Raw genomic sequence first — 12463 nt, 5'->3', positions numbered from 1 at the left:
CCATAAAACAAAATCAAAAACCAGAAAATAGCGTTTCAAAAAAGAGAGAAACTCCAAGTTAGAAACCGAACCTGCACGAGGCTTATGACCTTTAAGCGAAGGATTCTGAACAAGTACATGAGGGGGTAAAGGCTTATCGAAGAAATCGGTATGGAAATAACCATCGCGTTGGTCTTCAAGTGAATTGGCGAGACACAGTGCTTCGTTGAGCTTCGCTTTGTTCAAATAAAAATTAACTTATATATATATATATATATATATATATATATATATATATATATATATATATATATATATATATATATATATATATATATATATATATATATATATATATATATATCAACATTTTTCTGTTATGGTTTTCGCTGTTAGGGTTTCAACGTTCGCAGGAGGGAAAACAAAAGAACAGAGAATGAAAATTGAAATGGAGTCTGAAATTTTATTTTAATTAGACCTTAGACAGCGCTTTTGTGGAAAGCGCTTTCTAAGGTATGCCTTAGACAGCGCTTTCCAAAAGCGCTTTCTAAACCCCCCCTTAGACAGCGCTTTTGGTTTTAATTTTTTTTTTAATTTAAAGACTTTAGACAGCGCTTTATCAAAAGCGCTGACTAAGGTCTATATTTAAAAGCGCTTTCTAAAAGCGCTGTCTAAGGGGGGGTCTTAGACAGCGCTTTTAGAAAGCGCTGTCTAAGACCCCCCCTTAGACAGCGCTTTCATTATTTTTTTGGAACATTTTCCGTGTTTTATTTTAATTTTAACCTTAGACAGCGCTTTCTTTTAAAAGCGCTGTCTAAGATGCGCTGTTAAAAGTCATTTTTGGCGTAGTGGTTTGCCGATGAAGGAAGATTGTCCTTCTGTTAAGCAAAAGGTTCGTCGCATGCGTCCTGAAATGTCCGAGAAAATCAAAGCCGAAGTTATGAAACAATTTAACGCCGGTTTCCTAGCCGTTACTTCTTATCCTCAATGGGTTGCTAATGTGGTACCAGTGCCGAAGAAGGATGGTAAGGTGCGAATGTGCATAGATTACAGAGATCTGAATAAAGCGAGTCCCAAAGATGACTTTCCACTCCCGCACATTGATGTTCTGGTGGACAATACCGCTCAACACAAAGTATTCTCCTTCATGGATGGATTCTCGGGTTATAACCAGATTAAGATGGCACCTGAAGACATGGAGAAAACTACGTTTGTGACGCAATGGGGCACTTTCTGTTACAAAGTAATGCCATTCGGTTTAAAGAACGCTGGGGCAACGTACCAGCGTGCTATGGTGGTTTTGTTCCATGACATGATCCATCATGAAATAGAAGTGTATGTGGATGACATGATAGCCAGATCTCATACCGAAGAAGAACATCTTGATCATTTATACAAACTGTTTGAAAGGTTGAAGAAATACAAGCTGAGATTGAACCCGAACAAATGCACCTTTGGAGTAAGATCCGGTAAACTCTTGGGATTTATTGTCAGTGGTAAAGGAATTGAGGTTGACCCGGCTAAGGTGAGAGCTATTCAAGAAATGCCAGTGCCCCGTACAGATAAAGAAGTCAGAGGTTTCTTGGGACGTTTGAATTACATCGCCCGGTTTATCTCCCATTTAACTGCTACCTGCAAACCCATCTTCAAACTACTGAGGAAAAATCAAGAGATGATATGGAATGACGAGTGTCAAGAAGCTTTTGACAAAATCAAGAAGTATCTCCAGGAACCTCCGATCCTGATACCACCAGTTGAAGGAAGACCTCTAATCATGTATTTGACCGTGTTAGAAAATTCAATGGGGTGCGTGTTGGGGCAACATGACGAGTCTGGTCAAAAAGAGCATGCCATATACTACCTTAGCAAAAAGTTTACCGACTGTGAAACAAGATACTCACTGCTCGAGAGAACTTGCTGTGCTTTGGCCTGGGCTGCTCGCCGACTAAGACAGTATATGTTGAATCATACCACTTTGTTGATTTCTAAGATGGATCCCATCAAATACATATTTGAGAAACCTGCCCTCTCCGGAAGAATAGCGAGATGGCAGATGATTTTAACAGAGTATGATATCCAGTATACTACCCAGAAAGTAATCAAAGGAAGCGTGTTAGCTGATCATTTGGCTCATCAAGCAGTGGATGATTACCAATCTATGAATTTTGAGTTCCCAGATGAGGATGTCATGCTTGTTACTGATTACGAAGAACCTGGACCGGATGAAGGACCCGAACCGGGATCCCGATGGACTATGGTTTTTGATGGATCTTCTAATGCATTGGGCAATGGTGTTGGTGTTGTAATCGTTTCCCCCAAGGGTTGTCATACGCCTTTCACTGCTAGACTATGTTTCGATTGTACCAATAATATGGCTGAGTATGAAGCATGTATTTTGGGACTCAGAGCTGCTATAGACCTGAGAATCAAGTTTTTGAGTGTGTACGGAGACTCAGCTTTGGTAATCAGTCAGATCAAAGGAGCATGGGACACTAAACATCCGAATCTCATCCCTTATCGAGAGCGGGTGTTGACATTAATCCCATACTTTGAAGAGATTACATTCAAACATATTCCACGAGAGGAGAATCAGTTGGCAGACGCCTTGGCCACCATGTCATCTATGTTCAGGGTCAGATGGGACAATGAAGCTCCCAGGATCACCATTGAACGACTAGATGAACTGGCATATTGTTATGAACTTAACGCTGCTGAAGTAGAAGAGAAACCTTGGTTCCACGAAGTAAAAAGATATTTAGAAGCTCAGGAATACCCTGAAGGGGCGTCCATCAATGACAGAAAATTTCTGAGGAAGTTCTCCGCTAAATTCTTTTTGAGTAATGGAATATTATACAAACGTAATCATGATTCGACTTTGCTTCGTTGTGTGGATAAAAAGGAAGCAAAAAAGATTATGGAAGACATGCATGACGGTATTTTTGGGACTCACTCTAGTGGACATACAATGGCCAAGAAGATTCTGAGATCAGGGTATTATTGGTCTACCATGGAAGCTGATTGCCACCATCACTCCAGAACTTGTCACAAGTGCCAGATCTATGCGGATAAAGTACATGTGCCTCCTGCTCCATTAAACGTGTTGACAACCCCTTGGCCTTTTGCAATGTGGGGCATTGATATGATTGGAGAGATTAAACCTACTGCTTCCAACGGACATCGTTTCATTCTGGTTGCTATTGATTACTTTACAAAGTGGGTAGAGGCAGCCTCATTTGCTTCTGTCACCAAGAATGTGGTGGCACGGTTCATCAAGAATAGTCTTATTTGTCGATATGGCGTCCCTGAAAGAGTTATCACTGACAATGGCACCAATTTGAACAACAAAATGATTACTGAACTCTGCACGCAATTCAAAATAAAACACCATAACTCTTCTCCATACCGGCCAAAGATGAACGGCACCGTGGAGGCTGCTAATAAGAATATTAAGAAGATTATACAAAAGATGACAGTAACATACAAAGACTGGCATGAGATGTTACCATTTGCTCTTCATGGTTATCGCACTTCAGTACGCACTTCGACAGGGGCAACTCCCTTCTCTTTAGTCTACGGAATGGAAGCCGTTTTACCAGTGGAAGTTCAGATTCCCTCTCTAAGAATTATGAAGGAGGCAGGCTTAGATGAAGATGAATGGATTCAGACTCGACTCGATCAGATAAATCTGATTGATGAAAAGAGACTTGCGGCTGTTTGTCATGGGCAGATATATCAGAAGCGCATGACCCAGGCATTTAACAAAAAGGTCAAAAGACAGGTATATCAAGTCGGCGACTTGGTGATCAAGCGTATCATTCTACCACAAGGTGATCCTAGAGGCAAATGGACTCCCACATACGAAGGGCCATTTGTAGTTAAGAAGGTATTCTCTGGTGGAGCCATGATACTTGCTACGATGGACGGCGAAGACTTCCCGCATCCCGTGAACGCAGACATAGTCAAAAAATACTACGCATAAAAGAGACCCGCTAGGTCGACGTACCTAGGCAAAAGTAAGGGCATCCCGGCGAACCAAAAGGGTTCGGGCAAAAATTAGGGATAAACATATAAAAATGTACACCCGACGAGTCGAAAACCTGAAAAGGCGGCTTGGGCAAAAAAGGGTATCCTGGTGGATTGAAAACCTGAAAAGGTGGTCCAGGCAAAAATTAGGGATTAAAAGCATATGACTATGTCCCGTTCTCAGTCAGCTTCACCCAAGTCAAAGGGACTGAACAAGCCAATCACTTCTATCCGACAGCAGGAGATGAGATGCTTGAAGACATAATGACAGTAGCAGAATTAGAATCGATAGGACTTTTCCTTCATAGCTTTTTCTTTATGTTCTCGACAATTTCCTCTTACTAGGATTTCTGTCTCTTTGTACACAAATTGCCTGCTTATAGGCCCTCTTTCAAAATCAATACAATTTTATTTCCAAAAAAAAAAGATGCTTTTGTTTTACTTTTTCTGTTTTGTTTGCGTAAACGTCCATTGAGTTAATTTGAATTAATATGTGCATTTGAATATGATCGATGTTTGTCAAAAATACATGCATAAAACGGCAATAGCGATTACAAAAGACTTCAGGATCGAGGAGAAGGTCTAACCATTCGTTCCAATGAATCCGGTTGCTAATTCTATTCCCCAGCATAAACCAGCTGTTCCCCAGAAGAGGTTGGCATCACCAGACAGACTGGTCATCTCTTCCACCCCCAGCCAGGCTTCTGTTAAATATTTCTACCATCAGACGGAAATCAAGTATCCCTAGCTAAGAAAAGGTCATCAATACAAGTATCTCCAACCAGAAGATGGGGATTTATTTTCCCCAGGGAGTCGCCAAGAAAAACTTTTCAAACGCATAATTCATTCATTACATCATTTCACAGGATACGCATGCATACATTGTTCGCATTTATTTTCATAGGCATAAAACATCTCATGCATCATGACATGGCATGAAGCTAACTTTATTTTTCAGGTTAATTATCCTCCTGATACAGTCAAAACAAAGGTCCATTCAGACGGACATCTTTATCAATTACATTCAAGATTCGACTACATCTCAGATATTCGTTGCAAATACAACATATATGAATACTATCAGATATAGCCTGGCGTACGGTTCACTCTGATTCAACTCAAAATATGACTCCTTCAACTCAGATACGATCTAACGTACGATCCATTCTGACCTTCAACTACTCCAATACGGTCTAAGGTACGACCCAGTTGGACCCTCAAATCCTCAGATGCCGCCCAGCGCATGGTACATTCCGGGGTGTAGTCTAGCGTACGACTACTGTCTTCTTCAGATACAGCCTAACGTACGGCTCATTATGCAACTCAGATACGATCTAGCGTACGATCCATTCTGATTCTACCTTCGTCAGATACAGCCTAACGAACGGCTCATTCCGCAACTTAGATACGATCTAGCGTACGATCCATTCTGATTTTTCCTCCCCAGCGAAGTCATCCGCCTAATGAACAACTCACTCTGCTATTCAGATATGGTCTAGCGTATGATCTATTCTGATCCCTTATCCCCAGCAGCGTATAACACACTCTGACTCCCCGGCGAAGTCGACAGCCTAATGGATGACTCACTATATGGTCTAGCGTATGACCCGGTATGACACCCATGTCTTCAGATATCATCTAATGAACAACGCACTCTGAAGCTTTCATCATCAAACTTCCTGGATGGCATCTTTAAGCCCATCTTCATCAAGACAAACTGTTGATTAACAAGTAAAAAATTTGGGGCATTCTAAGTGTTCAATAATCTTCCACCTCCAGACCACGAATGGCATACATACCATCATAATTCTCTCGGTTCAAGAAAATTGAACAGGGGCAGCTGTCATACCCCAAAATTTGCCCGTTAATTTTGCAAGACATTTTTTAAGGCACCCCAACTTATTTTCCAAGGCATTGACCTTAAAGGAACCAAGACCCAGCTCACAGATGGCCAAATCCAGAAAATGGCCCAAACTGGCATGCTCGCTAGGCGAGCAAATCCTTCGCCTAGCGAACCCTTCGCTACAATACTCGCCTAGCGAAGCTTGCGAATACCAGAAAATTCTGGGCTTCATTCTGAGCCCATTAGGTCACAAAAACTATTATAAATACCAAGGACTTCATTCAGAAAAGGGGAACGAAAACGAAAGGAAAATCGGAGATAGAAAGAAGGCACAACAAACCCTGGAGGCTAACCCAGAGAATTCAGCGCAACCCTAAAGGAAACCCTGAAAGAAACTCATCCGCACCGAGGTTACCGCCGCCCAACTCAATCCGACTTGCCAATTCAAGGTTGCAATTCAATTGCAAACAGGTTTGCATTACTATTACCGCTTTATGTTCTTAATTTGCATGTGATATTATAATTGAATTCATAAACATATCTGAGGCTTTGCATGTGAATTTAAGTGTGCCTGAATATCCTGAATGTTTGACCATGTTATTTCTGTAATTGAATGCCATAGGGCGTGCAACATGCTAAGATCGTACTGTTCTGAAATTCAAAACCCGCAGCCGCTCGCTAGCACATCGCTAAGCGAGCATGTAGCGAGTATTCGCTAAGCCTTCGCTAGGCGAGGCAGAGGCGAACGTGACAGTCGCTAATATTTTGGCTGTTCCGTTCTATGCTTGTCTGATCTGTTCTATTTTAATCATGCGTTATTTTGCCTGACATTCCTACTGCTGTGTTTCTTTTGCAGTGTAATCCTCGATTGCACCCCCATTTGGTATTCTGACCTGTTTGCTGAATATTGTAAGGACTCACATACTCCCGAAGAGGATAGCTTGCTAGGTATCCCACTTTATTTGTGGGATACCCTTGTGGAGATTCATCCTATTTACTTAATTGATTTTAATGTGGAGATTCATCCTAATTACTTAATTAATATGGACCTAATTACCTAATTGATTACAACTACCTAATCGATTATAGAATATTGCCTTTGAATATGTGATCTTGGACCTCTCTTTGTTGCCTTACGGTATTATGGTCATGTCCCGCGAATGTGGGGATACACTTAGCAAAGGCCCTTCGGTTAAATCATCACGTCCCTATAAAATAAATCATAGTCCCTCGGATGTTGCCTTCGAATATATGATTTTGCCCCTCGATGACCCTTCGTTGTAGCCTACGGTTAAATGATGATCGTCCCTTCGAATGCTAAGGTATCCTTACAAATGTTGCCTTTAATGACCAATCGATGACCCTACGATGACCCTTTTTACATCCAAAGGATAAAACTACTTACTTCTCAATAGTAAGGACAGTTTTACCCTCATAAGGATAGGAAATGCCCATAAAGACCTTGGGTAGGTATAACCCTTAATTGCTTACTCACAACTTGAAATGCTTTTCACACCTTTTCAAAACATCTTTTAGAAAATCACTACTTGGTATACATTCGTACTAGAATCATTAATGAGTTATATTTTTCTAAACAACTTTCAAAACTAAACGAGATAACCACTTTGTATACATTCGTGCAAGAATCATTACAAAGTTAAATTCTCCTTTCAAAACATTTTCTAAACAATTCACAAACACCTTTTTTCAGATAAACATAAGTGATCAAGCAATTAAGAGCCCATGGATAACCATGGATACAAAGGGTGCTAACACCTTCCCTTTGTATAATGTACCTCCCGAACCCAAAATCTAATTAAGGTCTTTCCTATTCTTTTCCACCTTTCCTTATTGGATAAAAGAAAAGTCGGTGGCGACTCTTGCTATCCGCGACATTTGCTTTCCAAAGCAAAAACACACAAAGTCAGTTTACCGTATGACAGGGTGCAATCGAGAATTGCACCAAACAAAAGGGATCACAACAGTAATGATGTCAGGTAAACAATGCATGGTGATAATAAAACATGTTAGATGAGCAAAGATCAGAACAGAAAAGTCAGCGACTGTCATGTTCGCTGCTGCCTCGCCTAGCGAAGGCCTAGCGAACGCTCGCTACATGTTCGCTTAGCGATGTGCTAGCGAACGGCTGCGGGTTTTGAATTTTAGAGCAGTACGATTTCAGCAAGCTCCAAACCCTATGGCATTCACTACAGAAATTACATGGTTAAACATTCAGGATCTCTATGCATACTTAAATTCACACGCAAAACCTCAAATATACTTATGAATTTAATTATAATATCACATGAAAATTGGGAGCATAAAGCGGTAACAGTAATGCAAACCTGTTTGCAATTGAATTGCAACCTTGAATTGGCAAGTCACTCTTAGGGTTGGCGCTGGATTGAGTTGGGCGGAGGTAACCTTTGTGCAGATGAGTTTCCTTCAGGGTTTCCTTTAGGGTTGCTCTGAATTCTCTGGGTTAGCCTCCAGGGTTTGATGTTCCTTCTCTCTGTCTCCGTCCGTCCATCCCTTTCTTCTGACTGAAGTTGTGGTATTTATAATGATTTTTTTGTGACCTAATAGGCTCAGAATGAAGCCCAAAATTTCTGGTATTCGCAAGCTTCGCTAGGCGAGTGGTGTAGCGAAGGGTTCGCTAGGCGAAGGATTTTGCTCGCCTAGCGAGCAAGCCAGTTTATGTCCTTTTCGGGATTGGGCCACCTGTGTGCTGGGCCTTTGTTCCTTTAAGATCAATGTCTTGAAAAATGTGTTGAAAGATTAACGGGCAAATTTTGGGGTATGACAGATAGGTTCATCTTTGTTTCCCATAATCAACTCTTCAGATATGTTAGGGCGATTTTTTGATTTCTTTTGGATCGCTGGGGCTTTAGTTCCTTCTGAACTTTTATATCAGATACTTCTGGTGCTTTGATCTTTTCGGCAGAACCTGCAAGGGTAATCTCCAGATCTGCAAGTTAAACTAGCTTTGACTTTTCAGGGGCAAGCTTATCATCAAATCTGGCATGAATTGATTCTTCCATAATTTTGGTTTTGGTGTTGTATACTCTATAGCCTTTAGAGCGTTCTGAGTATCCTAACATAATACCTTTTTGTGCTTTTGAATCAAACTTGTTCAGATGTTCTTTAGTATTCAAAATAAAGCAAGAGCATCCAAAAGGATGAAAATAAGAAATGTTGGGTTTTCTTCCTTTACATAGTTCATAGGGAGTCTTTTCCATAATAGGTCTTATGGAGATTCTATTCTGAGTATAACACGCTGTATTTACTACTTCAGTCCAAAAGTGCTTAGCCACATTTGTTTCATTGATCATGGTTCTGGCCATCTCTTGGAGTGTCCTATTCTTCCTTTCTACAACTCCATTTTGTTGTGGAGTTCTAGGACAAGAGAAATCATGGGATATTCCATTAGAGTCAAATAATTCTTCAAAAAATTTATTTTCAAATTCTCCACCATGATCACTTCTGACTCTGATAATTTTAGAGTCAAATTCATTTTGCACTTTGGAACAGAAGCTAGTGAATACAGAGTGAGACTCACTCTTGTGCTTTAAGAATGTTACCCATGTCCAGCGACTAAAATCATCAACAATAACTAGTTCATATTTCTTCCCATTGACTGATGCCGTTTTAACAGGACCAAACAAATAAATGTGAAGAAGTTCCAGAGGCTTAGAGGTAGAAATAATATTTTTCTTTTTAAAAGATGATTTTGAAAATTTTCCTTTCTGACATGCTTCACATAGAGCATCTGAAGAAAACTTCAGCTTGGGTAGACCTCTGACTAACTCGAGTTTATTTAGCTGGGATAGCTTTCTCATGCTAATGTGGCCCAAGCGTCTATGCCATACCCATTGCTCTTCATGAACAGACATTAAACATTTTACATTTTGTTCTTTTAAGTCTGAAAGATTTATTTTATAAATATTGTTTTTCCTCTTGCCAGTGAATATGACTATTCCATTATTCTGATTAATTGCTTTACTATTTTCTTATTGAAGATTACATCATACCCGTTATCACTCAATTGACTTATTGATAACAAACTATGCATTAATACTTCTACATAGAGAATATCAGATATAGAGGGAATAGTACCATTACCAAAGTTCCAGAGCCTCTGATCCTTCCTTTCTGATTCCCTCTAAAACCTACGAAGCCTGCATCTTTAAGTTCCAGGTTTTGGAACATATACTTTCTTCCCGTCATGTGTCGCGAGCATCCAGAGTCCAGGTACCGTGACTGGTGTCTTAACTCTGCTGCATAAGATATCTGCAACATAAACAATCTTATCCTTTGGTACCCAGAATCTTTTGGGTCCTTTGTGATTAGTTTTCCCAGAGTTTCTTAACACTTTGGGTTTTCCAGCATTATCAAAGCGTTGTGCTTATGTATGTGTATAGTGATAGGAAAACGGAGATTTAGGTTTTTCATTAGTAGAAGTTTTATCTTCACTAGGATCATACCCAATTCCTCTTCTATTGTTCTGACTGACCCCATAAATCATGGATGCCATTTTGCTTCTCTCTATCCCATTCTTCAGAAACTTTTGAAAAGATTTTTCATATTCATAAATTACTATGTTTGAAGTTTGTGGAGCTTGAGATAACGCTTCTTCAAGTTTTGAACATTGTTTATTTGTGGAATCTCTTTCTAATGTCAAAATTCGGTTTTCATCTTTTAGATCTTAAACTGTTATCTCAAGTTTACCACATTCTTCGAGGGTTTCTTCAAGCACCTCTTTTACAACTTTAAATTTTTGTTTAAGTTTCTGATATGAGTTTAGAGTTTCAGATAGGCATGATTCAAGGTCAGAGCGAGAAAGATCAGAAAATACCTCTTCGGATTCAGATTCTCCATCTGAAGTATTCCTGGAGGTGGTAGCCATGAGTGCCACATTTGCCTGTTCATCAGAGTCTGATTCTGATGAGTCAGATCCACTGTCATCCCAGGTAGCCATCAGTCCCTTTTTGGTTCTGAAGGAACTTTTCTTGAAGTTCTCTTTTCTGGAGCTTTCTTTCTTCAACTTGGGACGTTCGTTTCTATAATGACCTGTTTCCTTACATTCATAACAAGTTATACCTTTGCTAGATTTACCTTTTGAAATTGGTTCTGATTGGTCTCCTTTGGATCTTGGTTTTCTGAAGTTATTATTCCTTTTTCTCCAAAGTTGTTTTACTCTTCTGGTTAAAAGGGATAATTCTTCCTCATCTTCAGAGTCTTCCTTTTCAGAGTTATCAATGTCTTCTTCTTCAGTCTGGACGACTTTGTTTCTATCAGACTTGCGTCTTTCTGATCTGGACTTTAGTGCTACATACTTGATCTTCTTCTAAGGCTCATCTTCCTCCAGTTCTATCTCGTGACTTCTGAGTGAACTAATGAGTTCTTCAAGGCTGATGTTGTTCAGATCCTTTGATAGTTTTAAGGCTGTGACCATAGGTCTCCATTTCTTTGGTAAGCTTCTGATGATCTTTTTGACATGGTCCTCAGTTGTATATCCTTTATCTATCACTTTGAGTCCTGCAATTAAAGTTTGGAATCTAGAAAACATTACCTCTATAGCTTCATCGTCCTCCATTTTGAAGGCTTCATATTTATGGATTAGAGCCAGAGCCTTTGTTTCTTTGACTTGAGAATTTCCTTCGTGAGTCATCCTCGGGGAGTCAAGTATTTCTTTAGCTGTTTCCCTGTTGGTGATTTTTTCATACTCATTGTAGGAAATAGCATTGAGAAGTATCGTTCTGGCTTTGTTATGATTCTTGAATTCACGCTTCTGATCATCTGACATTTTGCTTTTGGGAACAGTAACTCCAGCATCTGTCACAGGTGGTGTGTAGCCAATTGTGACAATGTCCCAGAGATTAGCGTCGTAGCCTAGAAAGAAACTTTCAATTTTGTCTTTCTAATAATCAAATTTCTCTCCATCAAAGACTGGAGGTTTAGCGTTATAACTATCTCTTTCATTGGTGTTGGCCATAGTTTCTCACTCTGGATCTCTCTACACTGTTAAGTGTTTGATTAGAAAATCAATAATAGAGCTGAAGCTCTGATACCAACTGAAGGTGAGAAAAACAAGAAAGGGGGGGGGGGGGGTTGAATTGTTTTGGAAATAAAAGCTTTTTCAAAGAATAAGAACACACAAAATTTTATACTAGTTCGCTTGAAAAAAACAAAGCTACTCCAATCCACCCAACCAAGGTGATGTCGCCTTCAAAAAGGACTTAATCCACTAATCTTGAAAGATTACACAACCAATCGTCTAAAAGAATAATCTCTTAGCCCTCTCAAGTATACAGACTGCACAGAGTCACTTGAGGAACAAAAATAATTTAAGCAAAAAACAGAGTTGTAATGTAAAGTGCTTCTAACAATAAGCAAGTATTACAGAAAAATATTAGAGCAAGAGATTTTCACGCAAGAGCAGCAGCTCGTGAAAAATTGAGAGAGAATGTGAATAATGTTTCTGTGCGTCTCAGGTGTGTCTCTCTAGAGAAGTAATTTGTCCTTTATATAGTAGTTGAGAAGGACCGTTAGAGTGATGACAGAATCTTGGTCTTTGATGAGTATTCAATGTCATTACTTCTGTTGTTTCTTTCTATA

The 12463-nt window shown here is 39.7% G+C and overlaps 1 protein-coding gene across 1 annotated transcript in view; it reads right to left on the bottom strand.

Moving 5' to 3' along the window:
* Positions 1 to 12463, bottom strand: part of LOC127094536 (GTP-binding protein At3g49725, chloroplastic-like) — a 68105-nt gene that overhangs the window by 9361 nt on the left and 46281 nt on the right. Inside the window, exon 2 of the mRNA XM_051033360.1 lies at positions 72 to 215. Coding sequence (XP_050889317.1) covers positions 72 to 215 — 144 coding nt within the window. The remainder of the gene's footprint in view (positions 1 to 71; positions 216 to 12463) is intronic.

The sequence above is a fragment of the Lathyrus oleraceus genome, chromosome 6, assembly GCF_024323335.1.
Source record: "Lathyrus oleraceus cultivar Zhongwan6 chromosome 6, CAAS_Psat_ZW6_1.0, whole genome shotgun sequence".
NCBI lineage: Eukaryota > Viridiplantae > Streptophyta > Magnoliopsida > Fabales > Fabaceae > Lathyrus > Lathyrus oleraceus.
The sequence above is the reverse complement of the archived record's forward strand: the minus strand, read 5'-3'. Positions and strand labels throughout refer to the sequence as shown.